The sequence below is a fragment of the Triticum aestivum genome, chromosome 1B (assembly GCF_018294505.1).
Source record: "Triticum aestivum cultivar Chinese Spring chromosome 1B, IWGSC CS RefSeq v2.1, whole genome shotgun sequence".
NCBI lineage: Eukaryota > Viridiplantae > Streptophyta > Magnoliopsida > Poales > Poaceae > Triticum > Triticum aestivum.
This window is the reverse complement of record NC_057795.1, coordinates 73209581-73222219: the sequence shown is the minus strand read 5'-3', so window position 1 is coordinate 73222219 and position 12639 is coordinate 73209581. Positions and strand designations below refer to the sequence as shown.

Sequence of the window (12639 nt, the reverse complement as noted above, 5' to 3'; positions counted from 1 at the left end):
TCTTCGCATCTTCGGGTGCCTCTGTTATCCTAGCACCGCGTCCACTGCTTCTCACAAACTCGCTCCCCGGTCGCTTCCTTGCATTTTTCTTGGTTATCCTCCCAACACCAAAGGTTACCGGTGCTATGATCCAGTGTCCCACCGCGTTTTCACTTCACGGCATGTGTACTTTGATGAGTTGGTGTTTCCGTTTCAGCAGGTACGTCACCTTCGGCGCCTCCCGCGGCGCGGTTCGCCCCTGCCTCCACCTCTGGTGGACCGCCCAGCCGTGCACCGGACTCGGCCCTGCCCGCGCTCCCCGCGCCGGCGGCCCCTGCCGCGGCCCCCGTCGTCGCGGCCGCACCCCTCACTGGTGTGGTCACTCGGGCTCAGACTGGGACACTTTGTCCTAGCACGCGCTACCCGTCGGACGAGTACGCGTGTGCTGCATCTACCTCGGCGCCGTCTCCGCTCCCCACCTCCGCTCGCGCAGCCCTTCGGGATCCAAACTGGCTAGCTGCAATGCATGAGGAGTTTGACGCCCTGCAGCGCAACCGTACATGGCAGCTTGTTCCGTGGCCTCCTCGTGCCAATGTCATCACTGACAAGTGGGTCTTCCGCCACAAGACTCGCCCATACGGTTCTCTCGAGCGCTACAAGGCGTGTTGGGTGGTGCACGGCTTCCGCCAGCGTGCCGGCGTGGACTTCACCAACACCTTCGCCCCGGTTGTCAAACCGGGCACGATTCGCGCTGTCCTCCAGCTTGCTGTTTCTCGTGCCTGGCCAGTCCACCAGCTCGATGTGTCTAATGCTTTCTTGCATGGCCATCTTGACGAGCAGGTGTTCTATAAGCAGCCTACTGGTTTCGTCGACACCGACTATCCGGACCACGTGTGCTTGCTCTCCCGTTCTCTCTACGGGTTGAAGCAAGCACCTCGGGCCTGGTACCAGCGGATCGCGGCCTTCCTTCAGTAGCAGGGGTTCCGGTCCACACGGTCCGATGCCTCCCTGTTTGTTAATCACCAGGGCCCCGCCATCGCGTACCTCCTACTATATGTTGACGACATCATCCTGACTGCATCCTCGCCAGGGCTACTTCAGCAGATCACAGCTCGCCTCGGCACCGAGTTCGCCCTCAAGGACTTGGGGGCTCTCCACTACTTCCTCGGCATCAAGGTCGTGCACGGAGCCACTGGCTTCTTCCTGCACCAGCAGAAGTACGCCTACGAGCTTTTGGAGCGAGCGGGCATGCTTAACTGTGTTTCGTTGTATAGAGAGAAAAAAAAGGAAATTGACCAAATTGTGTTTTGTTGTATAGAGAAAAAAAAAATGAAATTGACCAAATTGTGTTCCGTTGTATAGATAGAAAAAAAATGAAATTGACCAGAGTGGGATTTGAACCCACGCCCTTTCGGACCAGAGCCTTAATCTGGCGGCTTAGACCAACTCGGCCATCTGATCTGTTGTACTGTCGTGCGATATTTAAATTTACATCAAGGTAAAGCTCGAGCCGTTTTGCTCCTTAAGACATGCCTGCAAGAAAATTTTCAAACATGACTGCTCTCCCTATGACCCTATTCCCAGTTTTTTTAAAAGGTCTTCCCTATTCCACGGCCCCAGCCATAATTGTTGAATATCTTGCTATTTCCCACTACTTAGAAATCCAGGGCAAATACATAGATTGGAACAACATATTTGCTCCTTTAGCAAGTTTCCTTTCAGTGTGTAAAATAATCCTGGATCATGTACAATAGGATGTCAATGTTATTATTCTAGCATATCCTGCAAAAAAAAAATGTTATTATTCTAGCATAAGAACTAATGGGGGATGCAACATGCTAAGCCCACTATGGCCAAGTTACATGAAGATAGTACGGTTATTCAATCTACATTCTATAATCATTTTGTTTTGTCAAAAGAATTGCAGTAATAGTCTTACTCGCTTGCTGGCGTCGGGGGGATTGCACTGCTACCAACATTTAGTATTGCCAATATTTGGCTAGCCAACATTTGGTAAAATCAAAAGTTGCCAACATTTGGCAACTTCATGTGAGATTGGCAATGAGGATTGGCAAGCAACCAATCTCTAGCCAATTTTTGGCAGTTGCCAAAATTTAGCATGCCAACTTTTAGCATCAAACCAATTATGCTCAGAATCTCTGAAGCCAACTCTGCCTAACAAAATAGCTGGCTAACACAAAAACTTACAAAATCAATAAGCATTCTATCCACTCTTTCGTGGTGACGAGAATTCGGCCAACATTAGTTGAATTCAGGAAAAATTAGGAGATGAGAAATTCTATTAAAGAACCATTTCTCTCCCATTAATTAAAACTTACTCGTAGTTGTTATTACAAAAGGGGGACAGATAAATGTGTCCTCTTATAACAAAAAGCTCTAGTCTAGCACAACATTCCTTGATGCTCTATTGTGGATTTGTGCAAGTCTTTCGGACCTAAACTAATCCTTCATATTACCCTTTAAAAGACCGTGAGGTTCAAAAAAAATCTATGTACTCCTACAGTGTGATGAATCTGTACAACGGCTCATTGCTTTGATATATACTTGCATGAGAAAAAGCTTGCGCCAACCCACGGGATGTTTCTAGAGCGTGAATGTGTATCCCTCTGGACACATCCTCTGTTTCCCTTTATTGAGGGTGGTTGGGTCGTCGTCGTCCTCCGTTGCTTCCCACCGTACCAGATAGCCGTCCCACGAAGAGCTAACGAGCGTCGGGAGGTGCGGGTGCCAGGAACAATCTCTGACGATCGATTCATGCCATTTGAGTGTTTCAACAACGTTTCCAGTGGCCTGCAAGCCAAGCAGGGACATAGCTTCTTTAAGATGGCAATTACAAATTTGAACTATACATATAAGACCCTTTGAAATACTTTGAGGTTAACCTGGCTATACCAAGGCATCGAACAGCACAGCTTATACTATAATCTACAAAATCATGATATTATTCAGGTTCGTCATTTGTTCCTTCAGGGCCATACTTATAGATAGTCAGAATGTCATAATTACAGTTAAAACCTGCAGCATATGGTCTATTCACCGACATCGACATAATACATAACTCTTTTACCTAAAATTTCCTTGAGTAGCTTATTATTCCAATTAACACAACATTTCACTCATTCTAAAAAATATTCATAAGTTGATCAATCTTGGCTGAGCACCAACAGTATTATAGAACCCCAAATTTCGAATCTCCTAACAGAACGGAAGAGTTTTTTATGAAGTTTGTATATGGAAAGCTTTTATGATATAAAAACAATTTGAGGATTTTTTTTAATCCTCGGTTTTATGTTCAAGTTTTGCTGACGCAGTTGTGTACAAGTGTACATGATTCCATCTACTACAACTATGATATCTACTTTCCATAGTATGTCATCCACTTTCTAACAAATGGGAATGCTCACCCATGTGGACACAAAACCACCAGGATTTGCAAATAGTAGAATCATATTTAAAAAGAGCAGTTTAAGGAAGCATCTAAGGCTCATACCACATCATAAATATAGACACATTGGTCACTGGATCCTGTGTATATGTACCTCTGACCTGTGCTGCAACAAATAACAAGGTGTTTGTAGAAAGATTTATGTGATGCAGCAGCGAGTGAAAGAAAACACTCAAATTGAGTTGAAGTAAAACAATCACAAGTTCACAACTAACCTGTGCATTGGGGAAAAGTAACAACGGATAAGTGTGCGCAACACCGAATGGCCTCTGAATGTGGCTAGCGATTGATCATATGGATGCTTCAAAAAACGGGCTTCTGATGGATAGGTCATCCATCTGTAATCCCATTCGTATGCTTTTGGTGTGCAGCTGAGAAAACAGTTGTACGGAAAATTAGAATAAAACGGGGAAATAGATCTTGGGATTATAAATAACCTTATGAGTTCACATAGGATAAACATAAAGCCATGAACATACTAAAAAGCCAGAGAAAATGAAAAAAAAACATTTGTTCCATAATGTCAAAAATATTAATTACCAACATAGTCTAAACACTAGAAATCCTGAATTAATATTATCAACAGCCCAGCAAGTGGGCCACTAAAGTTAATTATGGCTCCTCTGCAAGTATTTCTGGTATGGGAAAACATGTTCATAGAAGACAGGAAAAACTTGATATATTCTTATTAGCTCCACTCAATACATATAATTTGGCACAGTTCACTTTTGCCAGCGTTGATCATCTGAATGAACATTCTGAGTTTGACTTCCTACTTACCTACAACGTAATAATCGTTTTCAAGTATAAACAATTCTCAATACTTCTAGAAATGGCCATGTAAAACAAGTTTTGGTACTTACTCCTCCGTAGCCGAGGACAATTTTCTGATATCCCATAGTTTAATAGTCTGATCTTTGCAGTTGGAGACGAAATAATGCCCGTCTCCATGGCTATCAATAAATGTAACTCCATCTAAATGACCTGCCAAAACACCTACTGGTTTCGCTCTCTTGTGGCAGCGTCTATCCCACACCTGAAGATTGTAAAACATTGTCTAACAAGTCAATCCTCCGTGAATAATGATTGAATGAGAACGTTATTAGATACTCTAAAGGGTCTTCAGGTTTTCATTGATTTCACATTTCCTAGGCACGTAAAAAAAGGAATCATGTGTTCAGATAAATCATGTTGGAGTTTGCACTCAGCAAAGAAAATTACATTAGATATCACATGCAGTAATCACTGATATACACTGCTACATTGCCGATAAGTTTTTGAACTCACTAATGTTTCAGATTGTTGGTATAATTAGCCAGCTACATGTGCCAGCTAACTTCTTCTCTACTGAACCAGTGAGATGTATCTTTTGAAATGGAATTTGAATAATATATAATCAGGTTCAAAGAAATTAACTCACCTTACAGAGGCTATCATCACTTCCGGAGTACAAGACATCACTAGATTCATCAGCGAACGTGACCGCATTAACATCAGCCTTTAAAAACCAATGGAATTGAAAATAAGATTTCCAGAAACCGTAACTCTTCTGTATAGAACATTGGGTACTCAAGAAAATAAATACATATTGTTCATTCCGAAACTATATTAGATCCAGCAACATTAGATATGGACATGGGCAACATGTGTTGTACTGCACAACTTGCGAATAGACCCAACCACTGTGTCACGTCCCGTAACCACTGTTTCAGTAGTGTAGCATTGTACAGCTGCTTTAAACTGAAACTGCATAAACATCTATTCATGTATCCGTAGGCCAAATACTGCAGGCCCGAAGGAGACAACTTCCAGCCTGCACAGGACTACCAACACAGCTGCTGCTTCAGCTGACGTAGTGATTGGTTTAACTGAGATTTACATATTTACTTGCCATCTAATCTACTTCAGACTTTGCGGTTCTAACATTCACAGTGTTTTCTTTCACCATATACCATCAACCTGCAGTTCTGCAGAAAGCCAAACACCTTGAATAGTGATGGCACACCACAAACTGTTTGACATTTCCCTTTTGGCTTCTGGTTTGGAAATACCTCTTAGAAGCATTAGGTATTTATGTGATACTACACTACACTGTGAGACTCCTACAAACACAAATTTTATTTCAGTTCAGTACTCTACAAGGCACAGCTTCTAGCATGCTATCAGTATCTATCCAAACTGCTATGCTTAAAGCACCACCAAGAACTATTGCTTGCTGTGGTTCATTACTTCAATCTGCTATGCCTAAAGCAACATCATGCTTCATGTGGATGATTACTTCAGTCATAACGAACCATTAGAGGATGCAGTACAAAAGCATGTAGAATATGCAATTTAAGTGCTTTTTTTTTACTAATAATGTAAGTGCATTTCTATTGGCAGCAGACTAAAATCGTACAAACAAACTCCTTTCTTTAATTTTCTTTGCATGCAAACAGTAACAATGCTCACATTAGATACTTGAATGATTTTAAAAGTACATACGAATATGACCTAAGCAGGTATGTCTATCACCAAACACTGTTGTGTACATTGTAAGGAAGGTTATGGAAGAAACAAAAGAAAGAGTCATTTGACTTCCATACCACATGAGCATGAATTCGCTCTTTCACTTTGTTTGCTCCAAGATCATAAATACATATTGACTCATTGCTGTTTCCAACAACAAGTTCACGGCCATCTTTTGAAAACTTTATTGAAAATATTCCAAAGGAGGATTCATCGTCAGCAGCAGAAAAATTCAAAACCTCATGAATGTCCTGCATTATGATAAATAAAATAAATGCTTGTAAAGAAAACAGCATATTGCGAAAAAAAACTTGTCAAAATAAATGTTATAAGCTTTTTTTTTGCCAAGATAAAGCACATTCTTTAGCAATCATGCAAATGGCAGGCAGGATGTGTTAGAGTTTCTTCATTTATATTGGTACAATGATACCAGAAATGGCAGGGTTTTTATTTTTTGACAGGAAGGCCTTCCGGCTAGCTTTATTAACATCAAATAGCAATTACATCGTCTGCTAAAAATTTAACCAGAAAAGCTGGGGGTTCATCCGTCCAAATAGTGGGAGGATTAACCAGAAAAGGCAGGCTTGATGTCCTCAGAGTACTATTTTGTAGGAGAACTAAAAGATAGACAGATATCCAATAGCGCTTGAATTTCCTGACAGGGAGGGCCAGTGGCAGCACACTAGATAATCCTCCATCTCCTTATGTTAGGATTTGATGAGTTTCCTTGTAGAGATCTTTCCAAGTTGTTACTGTGCTTAGGGCTTAGGCTTCAAATTGATGCTTCTATCTAGAGTTTTGTATGTGGGCTATATAACGTATTAATACCTGCCCTGGTTTATTACCAGTTAAGCAAGAAATAATGTATTACTCCCGCTGTAACTTAATACAAGACCTTTCTTGACACTCATCTCCCAGCCTATTCTTTTACCTATCCTACTAATGCAGCTCTGCGGAGCTATCAGCCCTGGACTGCCATCGAGCACAGCACAGTAACTTATGCTCCGGATTCAGGGTTTATACCAGGAATACAACTATTTTATCCAAAAATTAATTCTCAAAGAGGAAAACATGGATATTTAATCCAAAAGATGAACATGCTGATGACAATTCTTGAACAGGATTTATCATAGAACAAACAGTATGCGATTCGGCTATCTAGAGGTAGACTTGACCATATTGTAATTTAGAGAAGAGGACATACTGTAATATTAGCATGTGACTGCTTCACAGCATTCTGAACATTTACTATGTGAACAGTAGGGGACAGACTGGAATATGCCTGCAAAACAGATCAATAGCACTTTAGGGTATAAAACAAATATGTGAATGAACTTAAACTATCATCAAGTCTAGTTCATAAAGTCAATGACAGAGCTAAGAATTATTGCCAGAAATGATGGATGGAATTTTTACAAGTATTCCTAAAATGGTGAAAAAGAATTGAAAATATATTATTAGTGAGGTTGCCAAGAAAAGCAACTCTACCTGCTTTTTACTCAGGTCTAAAAGTTTTCATATATTATAGAATGTGAAACAGACAGGGAAGTATGTAAAATATCAACAAGATAAGCGAAGATTTTCTCTGATGAAATACATGAACGGCAGGAAATAATCAACTCCCTCCGATCCATATTAACTGTCGCAGCTTTAGTACAACTTTAGTACAAAGTTGTACTAAAGCAGTGACAATTAATTTGGATAGGAGGGAGTACCAATTATTTCCCCATCTCTTTTAGTTAACTATCAGAACGTGAGCAGTCAACCTTCAAAACTTTGAACACTAATACGCTAATACATACAGAAGTATTAGGATTTCTCAACAGTAAGCACTATTACTAGATTTGTCAGAATAAAATAACTTCATCTCGTCATATGTTAAAAATATTTTCTAATAACGTTTCAATAACTTAATAATAGCCAAAGTTGTATATTGGAGACAAATAACAAGCAAGATATGAGGGAGGTGGTAACATTTTTTGGAGAAAATAAGCCTATGATTGATAACTGTTATTGATCTGACTGATAAAATATCAACTGGGTCAAATGATCTAATAACTTATTATTGTGCATAGGGTGCACAAAGTGTAGCTCATGAGGCTGAAATGCAAATGCAACTGCAATTATATGGCACTGAACATATGAAACACTACCATTTTATTACAAACTATTCGATGGCTATAAACTTAACACTGAATTTGAGAGAACAAATAAACAAAGGGTCAATCTCTTGATATGAGGAAGGAGAAAGGAGCGCTAGCTCAGTGGCTGGAGTTCAAGGTGCTGAACCCGCTCACTCGCGTTCGAGTCCGCTATGCGGACTCCGCTGGGGTGCTATCCGTTTGCGGAGAGGCCTCACTTCTATCTAACAGAGGACAGTTAAATGGAGGGATCCTTCTGCCTTTACCTAACATTTTTTATATGAGGAAACAAAGAACAAAATAGATGCTGAAAAAAATCATTCGACCAGTTTGATGCAAAATTCATCGAAGTAACTTGAATCTGACACACTACACAGAGTATTTTGTATGGCAATGGGCATAATACGGACAGTGCGTAAAAGTACATCCAGGCAAGCATGTAAACATGCTTATGGGTTCTCCAGGAGAAAAACAAGTTAAACAGAAGCTAAAATAGAGTAGAAAACATGTACAGGGTTACAACGAAACCAAATAAGCAATGCATAAGAGGTTTACTAGGTATTGTTGATCAGGTGAGAGAGCAATATCTGATACTGTCCACCGCAGACTTTTGCAGGTTATATCCTTGTGGATCTTCCATTTTTTGTCAGCGTTATAGATTCTGATACGGCCTCCCTGATTACATTTTTGCATCGAAGATTGTTAAACAACAAAGAAGAGGTAAACATATATAATCATATGAAGTAAATTCTTCTGCACAATATCATAATAATCACATACCCGAAACCCAGCAATTAGTAGAGAACCATCCGAAGAGAATTGTGAGATGTATGCTGCGCAGTCCATGCTATCAACACGCCACGGGCCTCTTACTGGTAGGTGTTTGCGAAGAGCATAACAGCAATCGACTGAAGAGAATCTACCAAATCCGGAGCGATTGGATTCTCTTGATGACAACAGCTTGAATGTAGAGATATGGCTCTTGCCAGCATGAAGGCATGCACGAGTTCTCTCACTTGGCTCTGATTTAAGCCTAGTAAGATGGGAAACCTCCTCATCAATAACAAACACTTCATTAGCAACTGCAGGACTGTCTTGCTCTTGTTGAGATGGTCCTCCATGACACGTCTTCCGCTTGGAGCACATGTTTGGCCACTGACTTGGTCAATACTATTTAAGAAACCATTGATCACTTCTCAAGCATAACCAATGATCCTTCCACTGCTAGATATCCACAGAATACCTATGCTTAAATAAGGCAATTGATATATCACAAAAACAGTCTGTATGTGAAAGATAATAACTAGTGACTATTCTTAATTAATCAAGTTTGTATGCAAAAGACATAGCTATTGCTTATTCCTAATTATCCATAGATACAATTCCAAAAGGGTGTCATACGCAGAAGTTGATAACAGTAGAGCTTTATAGAGGATTGACAGCGAAGGTAGAGTTTGGAGGCAAGCCGGCGTACTCAGAGGGGATCTTGACGGTTTCTTTGCGGGAATAGCAATGTGGGTAGTGCATGAGTAGTATGTGTTAGATACTTAGATGTGGAGTGGATGTGGATGGAGGAATCCGTGTAACTAAATTTGTAACTGTGTGGAGTTTGGGGATGTTTTTCCCCTCCTTTAATGAATGGTACACACACTCGTGCGTATTCAAGAAAAAAATGATCATATATTTTATTCTAGATACATCACTTTTTAAAGGGGAAGCATAAAGTGCCAATTAGCTCATTAACACCTAACGTGGTCATGATAATAACACAGCAAATGAGAAACAGTGTTAAAAGACACTGCACTGCAAAACAAGTGACATTGGAAATGGCACTTACACACTGAAAGATGATAAGAAAGATAACCCCTAACCCGTCTCAACTGATGATAGAGGGTGGGTGATAAAGGAATTTAAAGCTTTTTTTTTCTTGGACATGCATCAAAATGTGTCATTTTTGCACTAGGAGGAAAATGCCAAGAAAGTGGAAATAACGAAGCTTAAACAACAGCCAACTAGCTAAGCGCAAGGCTAGGCCGAAACTGAGGCAAAGGCAGCTGCTGTCACCACCATGGCTGAAGCCACAGCACCTGACTTGTCAGGCGGCATTGTAGCACTACACTGGCAAAGATGGCCTGTGGAAGAAACATGCATCATACATTTCCTAAGAGATTGAATAAGGACATTGCGGCCATCTTTCAAATTCCCAAGAACCTAGCTTGTAAATTGGTGTTGCTGGGCTGATTTCCCCAAAAGAAATCAAATCTGGTGTCCAAGTAACAGGACGACTATCACTGTATCTGTTCAGACGGAAACTCATTACATGACAAAAGAATTAAATTCTAGCATTCACCTCCAAATGATGATTTTAACGTGGGCACAGGCTTGTAATCCAGCTTTCCAGGCAATTCCAACAAGGCCAGTATAGCTGATCTCCACAGGCTTGGACACTTCTACAGCCAGTCATTCCCTACAAAATTTACAAACAATTTAGTCATCGACAGAAAAAGGAGAGGTAGGCATGTCCTTATTCTTCTTATGGTTGTGAGAGTGGCATTAGGTTCTCAAGTTGATGAAGAGGCAACAGTTACCACTATTCTAGTGATGCGTAATAACAGCCTAATTTGTAAGGGAAACATTAGAAGCATAATAACCACTGTAAACTAGTGGAATCAAAACTAAACAATTGGGAAGACAGCCTCAGTGATGAGCGTCACCGCTGTTTTATAGTAACTAACCAACAGGAGTGACAGCCACCGAGTCAAAACATGGGCAAATGCCTTAAAGCTACTAAACTAAACTGGCAGAGAATATTCTCTGAAATTCCAGTTCAATAGATACTCATGGGAGAAGAAAAGAATTTCCCGAGGTGGGCATGGGTCAGAACGTAACTCTTTGCTCGTTTAGAAACAGCTGGTCATAAAGGTCTACTAAAAAACTATCCTCGAAAGCAACAGTTTTGTTAGACGAAAAGAGCGACATTTTTCAGGACAACAGGTTCCTGAATCACAGAACGGGATAAAACAAGTGCATGCCCAGGCCACCCAGGCTTGCCTTGCCCCAGTGGGGTGTTTTCATGGCAGTTTCTTTTCAATTGAAAAAGCCACGGGTATGAGTGCCTATTGGTCGGGTTTTTAGGATGGGACAGAACACGAAATGGTCTGGACCTGAGTATACAGTTTTTAGCATCAAGTGTGCCGCACTTGCACCAGAACATCCGACGCCACGAAGAACTAGTCCCCATATATAGTCGCAAACATAAACAAACATCAAGCACAAGGGCACCGGGATCACCAAACGAACCAACTGCCATGAGCTGCCTAACAAACAGCCAAAGCAAATCAATCCCCTTCTCAACGTATTCCTCCATAAGAAACTTGCCACAAGCAAGCAAGGAGCCTTAACACTCGGTTAGCATCCAAGAAACAGCTCACATGGGGTGTCTGGAAGAAACCCCGCTTCATAGGCAAAACAACAAACACATGATGCTCACCCCAAGAAAAACCAACCCCGGGATGAAACCAGACCCATCAACTAGCCCACAATTACCAGAAAAACGTCCCTTAATCCGTATTCATCCAGCAACAGATTACAGGCGCATGCGCTTCTCTGATGAATTGCCTGTCCTCTACACAGCAAAGCCCAACATATATCAACCAAAAGTACAAGAAAGATAACGTAGCAAGGCCTCTCGATTCGCCACGATCCATTCCTGGCTAGCAGCAAGCAGAGGAGAAAGCGGGACGGGAGAGGAAATTCGTACCAGATGTCAGAGGAGGCGTGCAGCTCGTGTCTCCTGCGGCGGCCAGCGGAAATGCGGGGGGCGAGAAGGGGAGGAGAAGAAGAAGAAGAAGGGAAGGAAGGAAGGTTTTAAATGAATAAAATACTGCAACGTGAAGGGGCTGCGCGCAAAACATAAACTAGGACTAGCTGGCGGGTCAATGACGCGTGGGGCCACGGAATGGCCACGGGCGGGGAGGCGTGTGATCAAGAAGGTTGGTTGGTGAGCGCCAAGCCTGCCAGGAGCCAGCCAGTAGGTGGGCTGGACACGTGGCCGGAGGTGAGTGGACGGCCGCGTGCGCCGAGGGAGGGGATCGGTGCGGTCGGCTCGGCTCGCAACGGTCGCCGTTGCGTACTGGATTGCGTCAGCTTGGCCGGTGACGTCATAACGAATCCGCCTTGGGTCAGCATCGCGTAAAGCCGCGCTGCCTCTCCGAGGACGAGCTAGTGCTTTTTTATCGACCTTGCTTTGCTTTGTATGTAGTCCTTTTATTTTTTATAAAGCGAATAATTTAAAAAGTACTTCATCATGAGCAGCGAAAGCACGCTCAGTCAATCCTCACATGACGATTCCATTATTGCTTACGAAGAAGTCGAACGGCTGAAATTGTGCGTTTATATACCTCTTTTAATAAACAAAATGGAAGACGAGTAGGTGGTGCTAAACGTGTTTCAGCATAACCAAAGAGAAATTAGCTGGAAACAAATCTGCCCCTGATCCAAAATAGATAGTCTTTCTACGATATGCCTATTTAATCCCCCTCCCCC

At 41.8% G+C, this 12639-nt stretch overlaps 1 protein-coding gene and 1 non-coding gene across 2 annotated transcripts; both read right to left on the bottom strand.

The window, feature by feature from the left end:
- Window positions 1–1359: 1359 nt before the first annotated feature.
- On the bottom strand, window positions 1360–1440 carry TRNAL-AAG (transfer RNA leucine (anticodon AAG)). The gene has a single exon. It is a non-coding gene; the product is annotated as a tRNA-Leu (tRNA).
- An 841-nt stretch (window positions 1441–2281) lies between these two features.
- LOC123107986 (LEC14B protein) lies at window positions 2282–11887 on the bottom strand (the record flags this gene model as incomplete). The annotated part of the gene is given in 11 exon segments (XM_044529864.1): window positions 2282–2790; window positions 3491–3551; window positions 3661–3816; window positions 4309–4481; window positions 4866–4943; window positions 6031–6204; window positions 7158–7235; window positions 8650–8769; window positions 8875–9337; window positions 10445–10561; window positions 11855–11887. Coding segments are annotated over 9 exon segments (1413 nt in total). The 3' UTR covers window positions 2282–2583.
- Between the last annotated feature and the right edge of the window lie 752 nt (window positions 11888–12639).